The sequence below is a fragment of the Acomys minous genome (genome assembly GCF_964271855.1).
Source record: "Acomys minous genome assembly, chromosome: 17".
Taxonomy (NCBI): Eukaryota; Metazoa; Chordata; class Mammalia; order Rodentia; family Muridae; genus Acomys; species Acomys minous.
Window position 1 is genome coordinate 31,919,385 of NC_140500.1, and position 20,531 is coordinate 31,939,915.

The window sequence follows — 20,531 nt, forward strand, 5'->3', positions numbered from 1 at the left end:
AGATGCTGGGAACTAGGAGACTTGATCTTGGGACATTTGTCTGACACACTAGGACATTTTCCATTTAGTGTGGAGATTTTTTTGGGTTGTACCTAAATTGGACTAGCAACTCAAGGACAAGGCCTGCCGCTTATTTATTTTTGTGTCCTATGGCAAGACACAGCACACCTGCTAGAGCACATTAAACATCAACATCAAACAAATGAGGTCTTTTGTCTCAGTTTGATTTCACAGTAGCTGCAAGGCCTTGGGCAGCCATGTCTTACAGTGGTTGGTTACGTCATCTAAAGGCATGTCACATTACAGGTGCCTGGCACTTGGAAGGCATTCCCTCCAACAAGTGGTTGAATTAGGAAAAATGCCAAGGTTGGATGCATATCAACAGTCTCCTACAACTCTTATTGTGTTCCCAATTAACGTCTCAACTGTAGCGTTTGAAGCATTTGGAACGCACAAAGGAAATCGGCAGTGGGCTCTTCCATTTGGTTTTAGCATTCTAGCTGAAGAGCCACCTCTTCAGACAAATAGACCCCAGTTTAAATCCTAGCTCTGCAACTTCCTAGTTGTAGGAATTTTAGCAAGTTAAATAATTTAAACCTCCACCTGAGATAACCAACCTATTATTGACCCACCTCATAATTCCTGTAAGGGTTTTTTGTTTTGTTTTTAAATCCTGTAAAGGTTCTTAGGATGGCTTGTCACTGTGGAGCTAACCACCAGCCTACTGGCCCATCTGTAGTTACTGCAGGGATTAGAAACAACTTACTTATTTTTATGTACTTGTGGATGGGAACTGTAAACTCTTAAGCTATTGAAACTTTTAAAAGACAAGTTCCTGCCGGATGTGGTGGTGCATGCCTTTAATCCCAGTACTTGGGGGGTGAGGGTGAGGGCAAAGGCTGGTGGATCTCTGTGAGTTCGAGGCCAGCCTGGTCTACAGAGAGTCCAGATAGCCAGGGCCACAAAGAGAAATCTTGTCTCAAAAAAACAAAACAAAACAAACAAACAAAAAGGTAATCAGCAATCCCTTGGGTACAAAGTACATCCCATCACAGGGCCTAGTGGCCCTTGCCTTTAATCTCAGCACTCAGCAGGCACAGGCACAGGAAGAGGATCACTGTGAGTTCAAGACCAGGCTGGTCTACAAATCAAGTCCAGGACAGCTAAGGCTACAGAGAGAACTCTGTCTCAAAAAACAGCAAACAAATAGTACATCCCACCTATGAGGCACAGACCTCTCCCTGGTAGAAGGCAAGAAGAAAGAATTCTAAATAGACTTTATTTTCTAAGAATCAATATATTTTCTTCCTTTGAAATAAATACAAACCAGTTTGAAAGGTAGGGGGGAATTCTATGGGAAAAAGAAAGGAAGTAGAGACAAGCTCTTTTTTTTCTTTTCTTTTTTCTTTTTTCTTTTTTTTTTAGTACCAAATGACTCTGGCGCGACCCGGAAACGCAGTTACAAATGAGAATAATTTAAATTCTCCAATAATTACAGCATTTACAACAGCAGAGAGGGGTCACCTCGTGCCCCTCTTCCAGGCTAGACATCAATCCCACTGCTAGGCTGGGAAGATGCTGGCTGACCTTACCTCGTGCAAGTGCCTCAGGCCTCTAGGCAGTTATGGATTCCTCTGGCATGAGCAGGTAGGGGTGGTATGGCCTGTTTTATTCAGTATTCTAACTGTGGCCCACCAACCTGCCCTATACTGCCATGAGGTCTTGAGCTCTTTTTGACCTGTGGGACTTCTCCTCCCCTTGCACTGAGTGGCCATGGACCCTTGGAGTGTTTTGTACAGTCCAGCTGCACTCAGGGCAGGAGGGACCTCCCCTACCCAACTTCCCCTGAGACTGGCCCCAAGACCAGGAATTAATCAGTGCAGAGGGCAGCACCACTCCAGGACAGTGAGCAAAGGGAAGGAGAGCGGTCACAGAGCACTAGTGGGCTCTGACAGGATCAGTCACTGTCGCTGGTCTCGCTGCTCTGCTCACCCTGCACCTTGCTGCGGTGCTGCAGAGCCCTGTGGTAGGCAATCTGCACTGACTTGCGGATGTTGGACTTGCGGCCCTCCAGCATCTTCTCTTTGTCTAGATCCTGGTTCACACCCAGAGGAACGAGTTTAGTCCTGGGCAGCCACTGCCTGTCAGACAAGGTAAAGATGAGATGAAGCATGGATTTCCAGGGGGAAAGTACTGGCCCTTCTGTACTCCATGCATCTAGAAATGCCAGACTCTCAGCATCCCTGCTCTCAAGGGACTGTGTAGTGTACTGAGAAGATAGCCCAGTCAATAGTTATACTCAGGGGCAATAACTAATAAAGGAGAAACTTGAGGTAATAAAATTGATGCAATAAAGGATTTACTAAGACTTGCTTAGGAAATGATTAAGTTACACAAAGTAGAAGTTATCTAATGGTGTTCTGCCTCGAGTATAACACGAAGGTAAGTGGTGAACTAACCAGGTGTGTTAGAAACTGTAGGAAAGAAAATGTGCCATAATGGCAGTGTAGGGTTGCTGAGAAAATGTTTCTGCTTATGTTTGCTCACTGGATTGGCATCCAATTAATCTCCATATCCAGAACAAAAGTAGGCAACACTGTCTTAAAACCAGCCATCAGGCCCATCCCCATATCAAAGAACATGCCTCTAAGAGGCACCTCAAAGTGGCAGTTGCAAGAGACAACAATCATTAATGGCATCCTGGTCTGACATCAAGGGGATCACTTATCAGGAAAAACATAATTCTGCCAACTGAGCAAGATGACCCTGGTAACAACTATTCAGAAAAGAACAGCACTGGTGTACTTAAATAATTCTGACGATTTCTTTGCTCCCATCTGCCCAAGTGGCCAGACTTGCAGTCTCCTGTCTTTGTTTAAATTGTTTAAAGTGTAACCTGGGGCCATGACCTGAAAGAGATTTAAGGATGACAGTGTATGTGGAATGTATAAGCCTAAGCCCTATATAAACTGGTCACATTTTCTATTTGAGGCTGGCTCCCTTTTGTGCCCTAGCCAGGACCACTGCATGCTATTATTAGAGACTTTCCTTTATTAATTTCTTAAGTATGAGGAGTGACTTATCATTGGGAAGGTATATTAATTCTACAGCATAACCCCAGGGCATTCTATGGGTGTAAAAGGCCTCAAATGGGTATCCTGCCCCAGCTGCTTCAGGGAGACTACAGATTATCATCAGCAGGCAATCAACAAAATTCTGACAAGAGGGATATAAAGCTTAAATGTTTATGCTAGCTTTTCCTCATCTTGTTACTATAGAGGGAAAGATAAAAATAAGTCTGGAAGCAATCTGAATGTGGGCAGAGCCACCCTAACTTTGTCAGTTACTGATCATCCTTTGGTTTCTAGTTACAGCTGTTGCCCAGCTACTGCCCATTCAGCCCACCAGACTCAGGACCAACACACCCTTTTGCTTAGAGCTATTCTAAGTGTGCCCCCCTCTCCACTTTGTAATAACCTAATCTGTTGTGTATCTCTTGGCAGTCTACCCCCCATCACAGATGGCTGTATTTATATCTGTGGCTTTAAGTCACATCAAATGTACCCCTCTTTCCTTACCAGGTTCGCTTGTTGTCAAAGAAGAGAACGAGGTAGAGATGCTCTCGGGCTTCCTGTGTCATCTGTTCCCCAAGTTTTAGAACCTCCAGTGGTGGCACAGGGATGGGAACCCCATGGTGGAACATACCTTCTCGGGGCATCTTTGGATCAATGATCTGAGGGTATAATACAAGCCCAGTTTGGTTTAGGTCACTTCCTCCCCAAAACTAGCAATACCTAAGAATTTGAAGAATATGTTACTGGGACTGCAGTTGACCCTTGCTGTATTATTTCAGAACCTATGGACCAAGAGATGAGATAGGGAGAGGTGGGAAGCTGACTGGGATCTCTCTGGGGTACTCAAGCTGTATCTGTCTACCTGCTAAGGATCCCTGTACTCCATAACTTGGCAGGGAGAGGACAAAGCCATACTTATAAATCCCAGTTCTGGGGCTGGAAAGCATGGGGTAAGGACAAGAGAAACATAGGCCTACCAGAGCTGGGTATGATGGATAGCCTCGGCATTTGGCCCACACAAGATCCAGAGCATCCAATGGGGAGTCTTCATCCTCTGACAGCCAGCCAGCTCCTCGACCCAGACTCTTTCTTACCACTTCACAGGAACGGGAGAGAGGGGGTGGATCAGCAGCTGCAGGGCTACCAAGGCTTTGAAACTGGGTCCCCAGCACCCCTGACTCTGGGTGAGGGTACTTACTGCTGTGGCCCACGCCGCGGCCAGTGCCCACGGAGTAGGCCTCATTCTCAGTGCCTGAGGTATCTTCACTACTGTCCTCTGGGAATGTGCCCCGAGAGAAGGAGGGCTTGCCCCGGCCTTGTTTTGAGGGTGTTGTGCTGCAGGAAGACAATTTGAGTGCAATTCAGAGGTGGGAATGGGGAATGGCATGGCAGGGTCCTTGTTAAGCTCACAAATCTAGACTTTTGGAAAGCTGAGACTGTATGAAGTTTGAAGCTCTCACACCCTTAAGGGTTAGGCTGGTAATCAGATTAATGTAGAACTCTGTCAGTCGCTAAACAGAAAGCATGCCTATCTACAAACAATACCAACCAGGGCTGCCAGATCCTCTATTATTATTTATTGCTTTGGAGTACTTGAAATTGATCCCAGGACCTCATAAGTTAGACAAGTGCTCCAGTCCTTGAGACAAGGTCTCACTACAATTGTAGCCATGGCTGACCTGGAACTTACTCCATAGTCAGACTGACCTTTGGTTTGCAGCAACCTTACTTCAACCTCCCAGGTGCAGGGATTATAGGTGTGAGCCACGATAACCAGCTGATCCTGATTTTTAAAAAATCTACTTGTGTATGCATAAGCACTCTATTGCATGTATGCCTGCATGGCAGAAGAGAGCATCAGATAGAAGAGGGCATCAGATCTCATGATAGATGGATGTGAGCCACCATGTGGTTTCTGGAAATTGAACTCAGGACCTTTGGATGAGCAGTCAATGCTCTTAAATGCTAAGCCATCTCTCTAGCCCTGATCCTCTGATTTTTAAAGAGAACACAGAGACAGAATTTTATGTGGATTCAGATTTTTGCTTTAAATAAATTTAATCCTATCATCTTGGGGTTTTTTTTGTTTTTTGTTTTTTTAACATTTTATTTATTTCATCTGTATGGGTATTTTGGTTGCGTGTAAATCTGTGTACCATGTGCATGTAGCACCTGTAGAAGTCAGAAAAGGACATCAAATCCCCCTGGAACTGGAGCTACAATATGTAGGTGCTTGGAATTAGACCAGGGCCCTCTGCAACAGCAACCCCTATATTCAGTTCTAAAAAACATCTTAGTGGCCAGGCATGGTGGCACACTCTTGTAATCCTAGCACTTGGAAGGTGCAAGCGGATCACTGTGAGCTTGAGGCCAGCCTGGTCTACAAAGCAACTCCAGGACAGCCAAGATAACACAGAGAAACCCTGTTTCAAAACACTAAAACAAAACAAAACAAAAACCAAATGAACAAAAAATATCTTAGTGGCCAAAATAAACTGTATTTGATAGATAAATCCTAGTGACCAGGCAGCAGCAGTTTGCCCTGCTCTAAAGCATTAGCTTAACTACGACAGTGTCTTTTGTTCTGCTAGGGTGACTGATCCATCCCATTTATTTTGCAGAGACATTTGGGTTTGAACTCCATCCTTTGGACTGAAATGGCTGCCATCAGCTTACAGTGGGAAAACCTGCAAAGGCATCCTGCATGCTGCGTCCCCTCTGCAGGGCTGGTACCTGGTCCGGTCTGAGGCGGCACTGCTGCTGCTGCTGCTGCTGGACTCAGAGTCTGAGCTGCTCCTCGGAAGGTTGCAGTCGTTACGGTATACCAAGAAACTCTTCTTCACTGGCTGGTTCCCACTGCTGAAGCCATTGGCTGGTAAGTCTTGGAGGGAAGAGGAGGAGGGAAGGAACCAATTGGTCAGGAAGATGTAGATCAGAGCCAGCAGGAGGGTAAGATGGAATGAGTGTTTGGGTTCTCTTTCTGGGCTGAAAAATTCTTCCAGCCTTGGCCAGTAGACGTAGCTCTGGGCTAGCTACCATAGCTGGCCAAAGCTCTGCCCTGACTCTCACCTTTCCTTGGCCTAAAGACACAAAGGACTTAAAGGGCAGGAAATTCCCCAAGGAAGGAGAGAAGAGAAAAAGTAAAGTGATGGCGGGGAGGAGGCTTGGATGGGAGCCTGACTGGGTCAGTATCTTTGGGCCTCAGTTTTTACAAATAAAAGATAAGGGAATAGAATTAAAGGATTCCTTAGGGTCCTTCTAGCTGTCTTTTATAGGGAGAGCGCAAAGTATTCTGAGAAGAATGGCAGCTCTGCTCACTCTTTTTGGGGCGGGGCACTGGGTGATGATGAGGCTCACCCATTGGGGGATCTTCTGTGGACTTATCACTGTCGCTGTCTGAGCTTGAACTGGGCCGGGGGCTCCTACCCCTCTTGCGCTGACGTAGGGAGCCCATGATTGGGAGCTGGGGGGGCCCCACAGGACTGCCTCCGTGGCTGGGGGTCATCTGGGTCTCCCGGTTTTTTGGGGGGCGGCCCGGCCTCTTGGGCGGTCCAGCTGTCTTCGGGTTCTTTTTGGAGAACAGAACTGAGGTTCTCCTGCCCACCTCATGTGCGGGGGTTGAGGACATGTTGGGACCCAGGCCTGGAGCAGAGAAAGAGAGAAGGAGAGTTGGTGAGGGGCCTGCTATGAGAAAGAAGGGTCCAGGGTCACATCCTGGGAATATAGGATCATTACTCTATCTAGAATTTGGGGAGATGATTTGGTGATGGTGATTTAGAATGGCACATGCCAACAGCTAGAGAGGTAGCTAAGAGGCCTTTGACTGGGGAATGAAGGAGAAAGTACAGCTAACTGTGCAGGAAGGACCTCTGCCTAGGGGATAGCAGGGCTGAGTACATGCTGCAGAGCCAAAGTCTGACTTGCTTTGGGGTCCACATTGCTATGGGGTTCAGACCTTTGCTTGTCTCTTGGCTGCTGCTCTCTTCAGCGGCACTGTCAGTTTGTCCATCCTTGTCACAGGCTGCTGGGTGGGGTGTCAGATTGCCCCGACTGGAGGGGCCATGACGCTCAGGCCCATCCCGGCCAGTCTCCCGCTGGTGAGCAAGCTTCCGCCGCAATGCCGTCATCTCTTTCTTGATCATTTTTGCACGCCGGGAGCGGCCCACACTCTGCTTGCTGGCATTAACTTCATCCAGCCGCTCCAGCAACAACTTCAGCTGCTCTTCTACTGGCAGGTGTTTCTGGTTCTCCAACAGGACCAGCCGTTCTTCATCTGCTGCCAGGGAGAGTTGGGGGGAGAAAGGTCAGGCTCAGAGCAGCCCATTTTGCCCCTTGAACCTGGGCAGGCAGCAGGAAGCCCACTCTTCCCATCGGCTTCTCCCAGGAACAGCTGCAAAACAGCAGCACTAGTATACAGAATGGTGGCCCAGCTATCCATTCACCAAGTCTGGCTTTTGGGGGAGCATTCCTGGGGATAGCCTGCTGCTGCTCAGCCCAGATGCTTTCTGCCTGTACTGCCTGTCCCAGGAAAGGGCTTTTGGAAAGCTGTCAATCTCTGGCACTGCTCTCTATGCATGCAGATGTCTTATCACCCACCATCTTCAGTGTGGTGTGGGGCCTCATCTCCGGCCTGGTTGTGAGGGATATGCATGCCCGTCTCAAAGTCAATGCCCATTTTTTCTGCCTGGCGCCGGGCCTGACGGAGCACAGCACCACCTTGCTCACGGAGTCGCACTGCTGCTCTGTAGAAGATGGTATCCTTGGCATTATACTTTAGACAATTGCTGACAATGAGGTTGAAGTCCTCCTCAAAATCATCAAAGTTCAAGTAGCGGTAAGCCTCCAAGTTCTGCTTCATGGTGAAAAAGTCCATGGGCTTTTTGATGTGGTCTAGGTAGTCAGGTACCTGGGAGAGCAGGGTAAGTGTCTAAGTGGAGATCTGTTCTCATTCCCGCAAAACCCTACTCTTAACAGCCCCCCTGAAATGTATCTAGCAACCTCCTCCCACCATGGTTGAGGCAGGCATGTAGTACAAGGGAAGTTCTAGTCCTGACTTTAGTAGTCACAAGCTGTGTGACCTTGGTAAATCTCTTAACCTCTCTTGCCCTTATTTTCCGCTCCTTGAAATGGTGATGAAAATGCAGGCAAATGTATTTCCTGGAACCACTGGCAGCTTTATTGAGAAAGAGGCCATGACAATTCACTAAAACTTGTACCACCTTGTATTGTTACTGTTGTTCTTGCTCATCATAAGGCTTAGGTAAGGCTGCTGCCTCCAATGTCCCATCTTAAACCTTTCAAAGAGAAGTTAACCTAGGGCTTCAGAAGTGGCTCTTTAGATTCTGAGCCTTCTAAAGTTTGTATTCTAGGACTGAGCACCATGAAAGCATCTTCCTGCCCTGTGATTATCCATCTGACAGACTGTGGGGAAGGAGTGCAGATGGCCTCCCATTCTGACTTCTTGGAGTATGAAAAGGATAAGACAAGAGTCCAAGGGTGGCGCACGCCTTTAATCCCAGCACTCAGGAGGCAGAGGCAGGTGGATCTCTGTGAGTTCGAGGTCAGCCTGGTCTACAAAGGCGACTCCAGGACAGGCAGGGCTACACAGAGAAACCCTGTCTCAAAAAAACAAAACAAAAACAAACAAACAAACAAACAAAAGGACAAGATTCCAAGTGATAGATGTGGCTCTCTAGTTCATCCTGCCTCAGTGCTACGAACCCTTTATGTCAAGGTCCCCACCTAGTCCCTGGACCAGACCTGCAGCAGGGGTCCAACTGGAAGAGGAAGAGAAAGAAGTTGGAGTGAGGGGAAGGGATTCTTACTTCGTCCAATTCGGTTACCTCAGACAGAGGGACCGGCTCGCTGAAGATGTTGCCTGTGTCCTTCTCTTGGAGCTGTTCCAAGGTTTTGCGGAGGAGGATGAGGAAAGGGGTGAGCTGCATCTCCATGGCAATCTGCTGGATCTTGATCTGACACACAAAAAGGCTGATCAGCCAGGCCCTGGCCAATCCCTCAGCAGACATCAAAGGAATGGTCCTTGATGGCTTAGGAACATGATTTCTCATCCAGGACCCATGAAGGAAAGATGACTCTATCTACTTTGGTCCCCTTTCCTTGAACTCCTGGCCCAAGCTGCCTAGATGGCAGAGGTTAGGAGCCTTTGCAGTCTTCTTTGCCATTTAGCTTCCCATAGGCCTAAAAGCACATGGTGCTGGGACACTCAATGCCAGTTTGGGCCTTGGTACTTCCTAGCCAGGGACACACACCCTCCCTCCTCCAGAGAACCAGGGATGGCCCAGGAGCACTCACCGTCTCCCTTTTGAGTTTCTCTCGTTTGCGGATCAGCTCCACCAGCAGCCGAGCTCGCTCCAGGTCATGCCGGAGCCTCTGCCAGGACTTGAGCTGTTCTTTGAGGGCCCAGTTTTTATCTTCAGAATCTCTCTGTAAAGGCAAAAGGGGCATCAGAAGATGATAAGAGAGCCAGTGGGGAGTTCAGGAGAAGAGTGCCCAGGAAACCTAGGCCAAGGCAGGGCAAGTTCAAGGAAGAAGCCCAGTAATTTATCAATAGCACCTCCATCTTTCTAACACCAAAAAAAAAAAAAAAAAAGCTCAGTATGTTTGTTGAGTTAATGAGCACAGGAACAATGCCTTTCCACCAAGATGATAACATATAGATTTCATGCTGAGCCTGGGTTGGGTGGGTTAATTTAAAGGAGGAAAAATCGGGGCTGGAGAGATGGCTCAGTGGTTAAGAACTACAGCTGTGGTGGTAGTGCACACCTTTAATCCCAGCAGTCAGGGAGACAGAGGTAAGCAGATCTCTGTGAATTTGAGGCCAACCTGGTCTACAAAGTGAGTCCAGGACAGCCATGGCTAACACAGAGAAACCTTGTCTCGAAAAACCAAAACAAAGAAAAAGCACTAGCTGCTCTTCCAGAGGACCCAGGTTCAATCCCCAACACCCCAGCTCACAACTGTCTTTAACAGTTCCAGGGGATCCAACAGCCTCACACATACATGCAGGCAAAACACCAATGCACATTAACAAAACAAAACAAAACAAAAAACCAGGCATGGTGGCACATGCTTGTAATCCCAGTACTTGAGGAGGGAGAAACAAACTGATCTGTGAGTTTAAGGCTAGCCTGATCTACAAATTGAGTCCAGGTTAGCCAAGGCTACACAGAGAAACCCTGTTTCAAAAAACCAAAAAAGAAGAAAGAAAAAAAAAATGAGGAGGGGGGACCCAAAGCTCTGTGACGCTGGAGGCTATTGCTACAAATTTTGGTCCTTGTCCTTTTGGTACTAGATTCCACAGCCCACAGGGATTTGGATACAGTACCCCGATTTGATCACAATTCCTCTGAGATTGAAGGTGTGTCTGCAGGCGCCGCAGTAGTGGGACCCCATTCCGTGACTGTCGTTTTAGAGTCCAGTAGCTGTGTAACCTCTGCATGAACTGACTCTTCCTTTGGATGGTCAGGCGGTTGGTGATCTTACTGAGCCTAGGAACCAGGGAACAAAGTAAAAGCCTGTTAGGTCCTGACTGCCAGTAAGTTCCTAAATGGGGATGAATGGGAGCTATGGTGCTTATCAAAAAATATCCAGAAAAGCAGGCATGGTAGCTCACACCTGTAATCCCAGCACTCGGGAGGTGGAGACAAAAGGATCCAGAAGCTCAAGGTCATATTTGGCTTTATATGGAGTTCAAACCCAACCTACTATAAGAGATTCTGTCTCAGAAAGAAAAGGAAGTGGAGGAGCTTGGCACTCTGGACTTAAGGCATAATTAACAATGCCTAGAGCAGCACAACACAGCAGAGTGGAAAGCAAGCTCTCAGGACTAAGCAAGCAGAACAGCATCAGTCTGCCTCTAAGTCTGTTTAGTTACTGCAGCCAGGGCACAGTTAAGACTGATCTCTCAGACTGAGCCTATGGGGAACATAAAGTACCCATTACTTGTAGGCCTTTCAAATGAAGATAAATTACAAACAGCAGCTGGGTGTGGTGGCACACACCTGTAATCCCAGCACTTAGGGAGGCAGAGACAGGTGGATCTCTTTGAGTTCGAGGCCAGCCTGGTTTACAAACAAGAATCCAGGTTAGCCAGGGTTTTGTGTAAAAAACAAGACAAACCAAAACCAAAACCAAAAAAGTTCTAGGTATAGCAGAAACCCATGGTGAAGTTAACCAGACAACAAAAAGATAGCTAAAAACAACTGACAACCACAGCCTGACTGAGCACCACTCCACAGGGCACAGTCCACAGGATGGGAAGACGGCCCCTAGGGAACACTGAAGCACTTCTGGTACATAACCAAGTTGCATGTCATGCATTTTCCCCCGTGCTGGGGACTAAACCTATGCCCCGCACACCTGACCACTGTGTGCCTTCACAACTTTCTGAGCCTTCTCCTCCTCATTTTTCATTGATTCTCCTTTCATGAGAAGATTCCTTTTCCACGGTGGCTGTTTCATCTTAACAAACTGCACCATCAAAAAGAAGGGCAGTTTAAATACATGCTGTATCGGCCAGATAAAAGCTCAGAGTTTCTGGCTCCTAATGCAAAAGTCAGGTGACTTACTTAAGATCGCCCCTTCCCATTTATTTTCTTTTTACTTCTATGCAGTTCCTGATAGGAAGACAAGCTGGTCACTCAGGCCCCACAGTTCCTCTGAGGGCTTCTCACTTCCCTCCCTGCCCGTGTACCTGTGTGGTGGGATGCAGGGCACCGACACCACTGGTGCTGCTGCCCGCTTCTCTGCCAAGATCTTCCGAGCTTTCTTCATCTTAATCCGGGACTTGGCTTTGGCCTTCTTGACCTTCTCTGAGCTCCAGCTCTTACCCTCATCTTCTTCTTCATCCTCTTCCTCCTCCCCCTCACTGTGGGATAGGGCAGGCAGGCGGCGAGCAGAACCTGGGGGTGTGTGGATGTCACAGTAGGCTGTCTTGCGGACACTAAAGGAGGTACCATTGGCACCTGTCTCCCGCACAGGTTCCATCTTCATGTAAAGGCCAGCCTGTTGGGCACATGTCACATGGAAGGCTGTGTAGCAATTGGCCTTGTGACACTGGATGCAGGCTCCAGAGCCCCGCTGTTTGCAAATGTAGCAAGTAAGCTTCCAGCGGGCTGGTGGGATGTGCTCAATGCTGTCAATAGGTTCTAGGAAGACTGTGTTGGCAAAGCAGACCTCAGGGATCCACAAGGCACACACCACATGGGCCCAGCGGCCATCATCTGTCTGCTTGAAGGCACCACCCTTATTGGGGCACAGAGCACAGTCTACTGCACGGGAAGGTGACTGCAGGCAACGGCGGCACAGCCACTGGCCCTCAGGGATATAGGGGACACCGTAGCACTCTTGGTGCACAGCCAAGTTGCACATGTCACAGAAGAGGATGACATTGCTATTCTGGCACTCGCCATCATTGCAGATACAGCACACAGCATCTTCATCCACTAGTGCATTGGGGTCACCTTTATTGTGACTTTCAAAGTACGACTCCTTCTCCAACCGATCCATTAGGTACTCAAAGATCTCCTGTGGGATGGGACTCACGCCCTCAGTCTTCCGCCGCTCATTCATGATATCCAGCCAGATGTAGTCCTCTTCATCCATATCATACTCCACCTCTTCATCCAGCTCTTCTGCAGACTTCTCAATGTACCTGCAGTGCACACAGGCAGCTCAGCATCACACTGCTGATAACTCTTCCCTTCAGACAAAGCACTGTGCTTGTCTCCAAGCACTCAACGTCTGCCTGTGTTTGCATGTCTCCTTCTAGCCTTACCTTAACCCCACACTCACAGAAACTACAATCACTCCTGTCTTGCAGAAAAGGAAATTTAAATGTGGGAGAAGTTAACTTCCTCAGCTTACCTGTGAGAGTGTCTGAGAGCCTGGTTGTGAACATAGACCTACTTCTCTATTACTCACGTTGGGGCTACTGTATGATGATGCTGCCTCTCCTGAAGTATAGAGGCTCAGCCAGGGCCCTAAAGGGGGAGATGCTGGAGCAGGGAGGGCTCATTGTGGGAGTATGGGGGACTGTACTGTAAGTGGAAGGCAGTTCCTTGGAGATCACTGGCAAATGAATACAAGCCTTCTTTAGCAAAGCTGACAAGTATCAAAGACACATGATGTTCTCTCAGAAGGTTCTAGGGGTCTCTGGATAGTCTTGAAAGATAATAGCTATGACTGATTGAGCATTTACTATGGGTTAGGTACTAAGAAAAGTTATATTGATTCTCATTACAGATAGCAGATCAGTGTTCTTATAATCTTTATTCATAGATGAAGAAAGTGACGCTTTGAGAAAAATTGTTAACCACCTGTCACACATAGGCCATATTACCAGAGTGACAGAGTGGCATCCAGTCTCTAGCCCTAGCCTTTTCCACATCTACTTTGGCACTCACTGAGCCAGCAGGCCTATAGCAAAGGGCTGATCCAGGTGGCTGTGACACAACAGGCCCCCATTTGCCCTATCTTAGGCTAACTAGACTCTGGTATTATCACCACATAGTACAAGGCAAAAACAAGACTTTGGCATGAAGAAACTCAGTTTTAAACTTTGTCTCTGCCACTCTGTCACCTTCCGGACAGCACTGCTCTGCCCAGTATCAAAGATTTACTGACAATACAAAGGCTTTATTCAGTTAATGATAACTTTAAATGACAGTACAAAAGCGAATGGCCAAGGAGCTGGGGATATACTCAGTTGGCAGAGTGCTTGCCTAGTATGCACAAAGCCCTGGTTCAATCCCTGGCACTCCATAAAGTCAGGTGTGATGGCGTACCTGTAAATCATAACATGCAAGAGGTAGAGGCAGAAGAATCAAGAGTTCAAGAATCAAGAGTTCAAGGCTACTATCCTGTGAGGTGGAGGCCAGTTTAAGAGACAAGAGACCCTGGGAGAAGGGAGAGGCGGAATCAAGTAACATACAGCACATTCTAGCAGAATGTTAATTCCTCTTTCTCTACATGGAAAACGGATCTCTGAGCAGCCAGATGCACAGAAGCTCTAAGGCCATATTGCCTGGTCTCCGTATAACAGTATATGACTTTAAGCTCTTAAGCTCCCTGGGCTCTGGTTTCCTCATCTATAGAGTAACAATGCTAATATGAACCTGCCTGACACAGCTGTTGTAAGGATAAAGTCAGTTAGTAAAGGAAGACACTTAGAACAGTGCTTCACGCGGAGCAAGTATTCAATAAATGTCAGTTTTATTACTGGCTTTTGTATAGCCCTAGCCCCACATTGAATTATAGCCGTTTGTGCCTAAGTCCTTCTCTAGAAAGAGGCAGGGATCATGTCAGATTCACTGTACAGGAATAAGTTCTCAGTGTTGTTCAATTGAAAGGCATTTTGGGGGTGGCAGGAAGGAGAGAGACTAAAATGTGTGTAGGAGGCATCTTCTTCCTTAGACCTTTCCCCATCTCCAAGGTGAGCGGAACTGTGCTCCCGGAGTAAGGGTATGATCAGAGCTGGCGTGAACTAGCTGGATGGTTCTAGGGCTTGCACTAGCTAGTTCTCTTAGACATCAGGTCTTGCCTTTCCTCTGCCATTACACATGAACTGTCATGTGATGGTTCATAACACACTCCCACAGGCTCCCAGATTACAGACGATGGCACAGATAGGTGGGCTGTGTGTCACGTACAATTCTTGACATAGCAGCCGACATACCACCCTCTTCCTCCCCCTCAAGAAGTGCACTGGAATTTGAGCAAAAGAAAATTATATTATTAGAGTGATGACCTCAGACTTTCTCAAGTTTTTGCGAAAGTAAATTATTTCCAAACCATGGGGAATTTACTAACGATGATAATTAGAAAAACTTAACTCCTAACTGACTGCGTGCAACCAGCTGAAACTGCTCCTCGGTGGAAGAGATCTGCTCCCAGGAGGAAAGTTAATGTGTGGGTTTGGTTTTCTTTGGGGGCGGGGCAAGGGGAGCTGAGTAATTGAGCTAGACTGCCTGTGAGAGCAGATCATACCAAGAGCCTTTAGAAGAGAGGAAGGCCAAAAGAGGGGCCTGTTTGGGGTGAAGAGAGCATGGTAGAAAATTCTAAGAAAAAAATTGGAAAACTAGAAAGGGGAACTGGGCTGAACAGACAAAAGGAGAAAAAATAAGGAAGACTTGGGCAAGGGAGAGGAAAGTTATTCTCTCTCTCTCTCTCTCTCTCTCTCTCTCTCTCTCTCTCTCTCTCTCTGAGTATCACTGTGTTCCTAGACAGTTACTGTAATATCAAGTGGACTGCATATTTGGTAAAAGCCACTGTTCACATAAGAGCCTTATAATAAAGACAAATGGCTGCCAAGACTCCAAGGGGGTATTTACAATGGGTTTTGATAACATCCTGTTGATGAGATTTCTGCATATAGTTTTACCACCCTAAATCTTGTTTTCTCATGTTAAGGGAATTAGCTTTATTATGTCTGTGGCTTCAGGACCAGAGAGATAGTTCAGTGCATAAAGGTGGCTGCTACCAATCCTGATGACCTAAATTCTATCCTGGGACCTGGGACCTGCATTGTAGAAAGAGTGAACTGATCCCCACAAGTAGTTCTCTAGCCTTCACGGGGGTTGTGATGCAAGTGCATGGGCAGACACATAAATAAATAAATAAATGAATAAATAAATAAGTAAGTAAGTAAATAAATGTAAAAAAAGGATTCTTTCTCTAAACATTAGGAATGACATCCGGCGTTGTGGTGCACGCCTTTAGTCCTGCACTCAGGAGGCAGAGGCAGGTAGATCTCTGTGAGTTTGAGACCAGCTTGGTCTACAAAGCCAAGACTACACAGAGAAATCCTGTCTCAAAACAAAACAAAACACAAAACCAAACAAAAAAGAACCAAACCTGTTAGAAAACAGGTGACAATAACAGAACAGTGGTGAAATTATATTAGATTTACCACCTGTCTTTAGGGCCTTTATGAAGCCAATGTCTTCTGCCCTAGGGAGGAGCACTGCACCTGCTCTGCAAATGAGGGTTCTAGAACCAGGATGTTGGATGCAGGGGAACAGTGCAGCCTTGAAGCGTGGTGGACGTGCGTCTCAGCCTTAGAGATTCCTAGCAAGTGACTTTTGACAGGCCTGGCAAATGAGAGCAATGACTGTTTGCAATAATTATAAAAATGAAGAGGTGGCTATAGCTGGTTAAATGTTATACAACACTCAGGAGGCAGAGGTAGGCAGCTCTCTTGTCGGTTCAAGGCCAGCCGGGCTACACTGTGAGTTCTAGGCCAGCTAGGGAACAGTGAAACACTCTCAAAAAACAGAAAGAAAACAACACACACACACCACACACTCACCAACCTTAATTAAATTTAAAAAGGGGAGCAGGGAGAGTGATGGCTATAAAGCACTAAACACAGGACCTGGCATGTGCTTAGGGCTAAAGGACAGTTCACACTGACTTAGCAGGCTAGCGCTTTCCTTTACCTCTGTGGTCTATCTGCCTGTCATCTCTCCTGGTTTTGACTGATTTTCTAGAGGTAGGAGATGGTGATGGTCTTACCGGTAGTAAGAAGTGGGCCTGGGCGGTGCATCAGGGGTATCTTGTTCTAGCTCACGGTATACCACCTCAGGCAGCTTGGGAGCAGCACTGGTGGGAGCGCTGTGGTGGTGGTGGTGGTGGTTAGAGTCCTTGCGTTTCTCCTTGTTCTTATGCTTGCCTGACTTAGGTGTAGCCGCAGGTGTCTCCGTGTTCTCCTTGTTGCTGCCATTCTCAGGGGCCTCCTCAGGGGCCTCTTCATCCTCTGACACCACATCCAGGTTGTCAAAGATGCTGATTCGGTGGACACGGCCATGAAGGTCTACCTCTACCATGCGCTGGGCCTGAGCATAACTCATCACCTCTCTGCCTGGTGACTGTGAGACTTCAGACGGACTGGGTGACTGCTTGTTGGCTGGTCGTGACTGGCGCCCTTTCTTTTTATGCTTGCGCAGTGGGGTCTGCTGTGGGGGTGGTGGGCTGTCGTGGTCATAGTGGTACAGATGGTACTCGATACCACTGTAACTCTTGTAAACCTTGCGGCAGGTCTCCACAGGGCACTCGTATGGTGGTTTAGTTGCCCGCAAGTTGTGGCAGAAGGTCTTCACATCAAAGTCCACCCCCATGCTGTCACATCTAGAATACACAGATCAGTTAGCACAGGCCTGATGAGTTTCCAGCCTCTCCAGCATACAGCCCACTTTCTCAGTCTTCCTTCTCACAAGGCACCATGTTCTGGCCAGACTCTCTTTAGAGCATGTCTGAGTGCCAGCTCCTTTACCAAGATCCTGGTCTGGGCCCTTAAGACCTGTAGCTTGGTTATCCTAGCTATGTCTCAATTCCTTTAGCCCAGTCTCACATAAAGTGACAAGAGTGCTCTTTCTCCAAGTAGCAATGGCATGACTAAAAGCCTCCTGCTGCTCTCCAGCTTCGTAGGATAGCATTCAAGGAATTCTTCTTGCTGTGTGGCCCTAATCTTCCTTTTTAGATTCTTCTCAGTAGTTACAGTTGTCTACACAAAGCGGCCTAAAATTCCCTGAATGTTATAATTTCTCAAGGTACAAAGGGCTTCTTTGTACCTAGTTCAAATGACACTTTTATTATGACTTCTTTGACTCTCCCACAGAAGAACTGTTTGCACAGCATTCTATCCTTACCTCCAGTGTGAGTGACATTTGCGAGCTCTGCCTCCTCCCACTTTACTAAGGTAAGAGCTCTTCAATAGACACCAGGCCTGTCCTCTTCTACATCCCTTCTTCCCAACATGCACTGCATTCTCAAGCCTTGGCAAATAAAATGAAAAGCCTGCTGAATGAACAGCAGAACGAGAAGACCACCGGTTGGGGGCCGAGGAAGATCAGATTAAGTATAAAAGTTGCCTCTGTCTAAGCCTGAGTGCTCAATGACTGAGCCCTAGATACTAACAGAAACGCATTGCTGAGGCCTTTATGGACTTCACTCTGGAACTGAGTGGGGAGATATAGGGAGGAACCATGTGAAAAAAAAAAAGTCATTTACCCAGGGAAAAAGCATAGGATACACTTCATTTCCTCATTTACAGATTCATGCAACATTAACTCAGGGCCTACCAAGTGCAAGGCCCTAAGGGTACAAACAGGAACACAAAAATCTAGGCATTATGTTCCAGGGTTCTCAAGGGCTAACCCTCCCCCACTCCAATGTTTCTGGGTGAGTAGAGACAGCAGATGGCACCAAACCCCAGGGAGCCCAGCTTAGTCTGGAACTGCCCCAATTTCTCTCAGGACTAGTTGAACTAGGGTGCTTAGGACCACCGCAAAGCCTGCCTGAGCTCCCTGAAAGACACTGACTCTCAGCCTCTCCCTTCCCCCTGAGGCTTAACCACGAGAGCGCGCAGCTCTAGACCCTCTGTCGACAGCCTTTGACTTCCAAGTCAGCCAAGCCACACATTCAACTCCAGCTCACTTCTGTTTCCTACCAGCTGCTGTGCCTTTAAACACGAAACCTATTATAGGCACAAACAAGCTCAACTCTTTCCAAGCCAGTCCCTGGCGAACGCAGCCGCTCTGGATTTGCTGCCCTGGTTCCCGAACTGGCAAAGTGCCCCAAGGGACCTGCCGTCAGAGGCACGTCGCTGCGATCACAACTTAGCTCTGGATGCCCTGGGGCCCTGGCGTATGGCGGAAGCATCTACTCCTGAAAACTCCAGGCGCTGAGGGAAGAAGTAGGGGACTAAGGGCAGGACCAGGCCCGCGGGGCTGGAGCCGGGTCTACCAGATCCTGTGCCGCTTCCCTTTTGTCAAAGTGTAACAAGTCAAACAAGGCTTCCCTCCTACCTCTGGCCCAGGCAGCCCTCAAAGGACACAGTGTTGCCGCGGACACTCGCCTCTCGCCGCCAACGATGGCCTGTCAATTTTCCCCGCCCGAGGGGCCCAGGAAGCGCCTGTCGCGCGCCGCCAGGGCTGCCCCTTCCCTCCTGGCACTGCCGCCCGGCCCCGGCCCGTACTCACCGGCCACCTCCAGTCCGGGCTCATCGCTGGGGACGCCCGCCGGGGCTCCGACCCCGTGTGGGGAGGCCGGCGGCGAAAGACGGGCCGGGAAGGAATACCCGAACTCCAGGACGCGGAGCAGGTCGCCCCGGCTCCTGCCCCGCACGCTCTGGCCCGGCTCTCCCGGCTTCCCGCGCTGACCCCTGCCGCTCCCGGTCCCGCCGGCGCCCCAGCGTCGCAATTCCACAAGCACCCTCCCGTTTCCAGAGTTTTTGGGTCTTCTGTGCTGGGAACCTGGTGCCGCGGGGACAATGGGGGTGGGCTCCCGGAGGTGGCACAGGGACAGCGGCGGCGAGACCGTGGCGGCAAAGGCTGTGGCAGCGGCGGCAGCAGCAGCGACGGCGACGGCGTCCGCCGGGGTAAACGCGGCCCCGTGGCGCTGCATAGACGCACTTTCGCCACAGTTCTTTGCCGGTCCTCTAAGGAGCTAGCGTCTAGCCTATGGGCCTGGAACAGACCTCTGGATACCGAGAAGGAGTCAGCGAGCTCCTCCATGCTCGAGGTGGAGTTTCTGGAGACCCAAATCGCACTTTGGGGAGCGGGGGTGGTGGTGTCCCCAGGCCGTTTGTGGCGAATCTGCGACCACGGATGGACAGCCCGAGGCTGGACGTGAGGAGCCCGCCCTTCTCCCCTCCCCCTCTGCCTCCGCCTCTTGCTCCCTCCCACCTGCTGGCGCTGCTGCTGCGGTAGGGATCTGGCCTTGGTCTCTGAGGAAAGCTTCCGGGAGGGACAGGGCGGGAGCGCAGGGTGGGGCGGAGCTGGGGGCAGGGCCCAGAGCCCGAGGGATGCCACTGGAGCCGCAGGGCCCCGCAGCTATGGCAGGGGCGGAGCAACGAGGGAAGAATAGGCAGGCATGGGAGGAGGGGCTTATGGTTAGGGGGCGGAGCCGTCAGGAAGCCGCGCCCTGATGCAAAGACGGTGGCCGGAAGAGTAGGGGCCTGAGCGTCCCAAGAAAAAAACAGGCGCATCTTTGAATGAGTCTGGAAGGTGCGGCTGACCTAGGGATAAAGATACAGCTGGGAAAGAACAGTACAATGCTGCAGGGAAAGGGCGGGACCAGGAAAACAAGGGGCAGGGCTGCAGACGATGTCCCGGATAGAAGGGCAGCAAGGCGGAGGGAAGTGGTAATCCCAATGAGTTTGGGGAGGTTCCTGGTGCATAACAGTAAAGAGGTGGGACTCAGATTGGCAGCGTTGGACTACATAGTTCCGGTTGCTGATTGGAAGACGGTGTCAAAACACACAGCCCATTGAATATGACTGACACTTCCAGTGTGAGCGTGGGAAAGAAAGTTGAACCCGAATTCTTCTTTGAGATCCTTATTTGTAAACCCAGAGCTCAAAATTCTGTCAGTTCGTGGGGGTTCAGAGACCTTGTTTTATTTTCACGCAGATTTGGTATTCGGCACCCTAAAGTGCAC

The 20,531-nt window shown here is 48.8% G+C and overlaps 1 protein-coding gene across 9 annotated transcripts; it reads right to left on the reverse strand.

Moving 5' to 3' along the window:
• Nucleotides 1-1,277: 1,277 nt before the first annotated feature.
• On the reverse strand, nucleotides 1,278-19,464 carry BRPF1 (bromodomain and PHD finger containing 1). Of its 9 annotated transcripts, none has more exons than XM_084765880.1 (14): nucleotides 19,073-19,460; nucleotides 16,608-17,219; nucleotides 11,788-12,747; nucleotides 10,420-10,582; nucleotides 9,387-9,518; nucleotides 8,918-9,046; nucleotides 7,671-7,980; nucleotides 7,030-7,350; nucleotides 6,432-6,716; nucleotides 5,808-5,955; nucleotides 4,273-4,409; nucleotides 4,052-4,170; nucleotides 3,579-3,733; nucleotides 1,278-2,141 (listed from the first exon to the last, which is right to left on the reverse strand). In XM_084765880.1, exons 2-14 carry the CDS (start codon nucleotides 17,207-17,209, stop codon nucleotides 1,958-1,960), a joined length of 3,645 nt encoding a protein of 1,214 aa, XP_084622006.1. In that variant the 5' UTR covers nucleotides 17,210-17,219; nucleotides 19,073-19,460; the 3' UTR covers nucleotides 1,278-1,957. The 9 variants fall into 9 exon arrangements, with proteins under 9 accessions (XP_084622006.1, XP_084622005.1, XP_084622004.1 ...); XM_084765879.1 differs by having other exon boundaries at nucleotides 7,030-7,347; nucleotides 8,900-9,046; XM_084765878.1 differs by having other exon boundaries at nucleotides 8,900-9,046.
• Nucleotides 19,465-20,531: the final 1,067 nt, after the last annotated feature.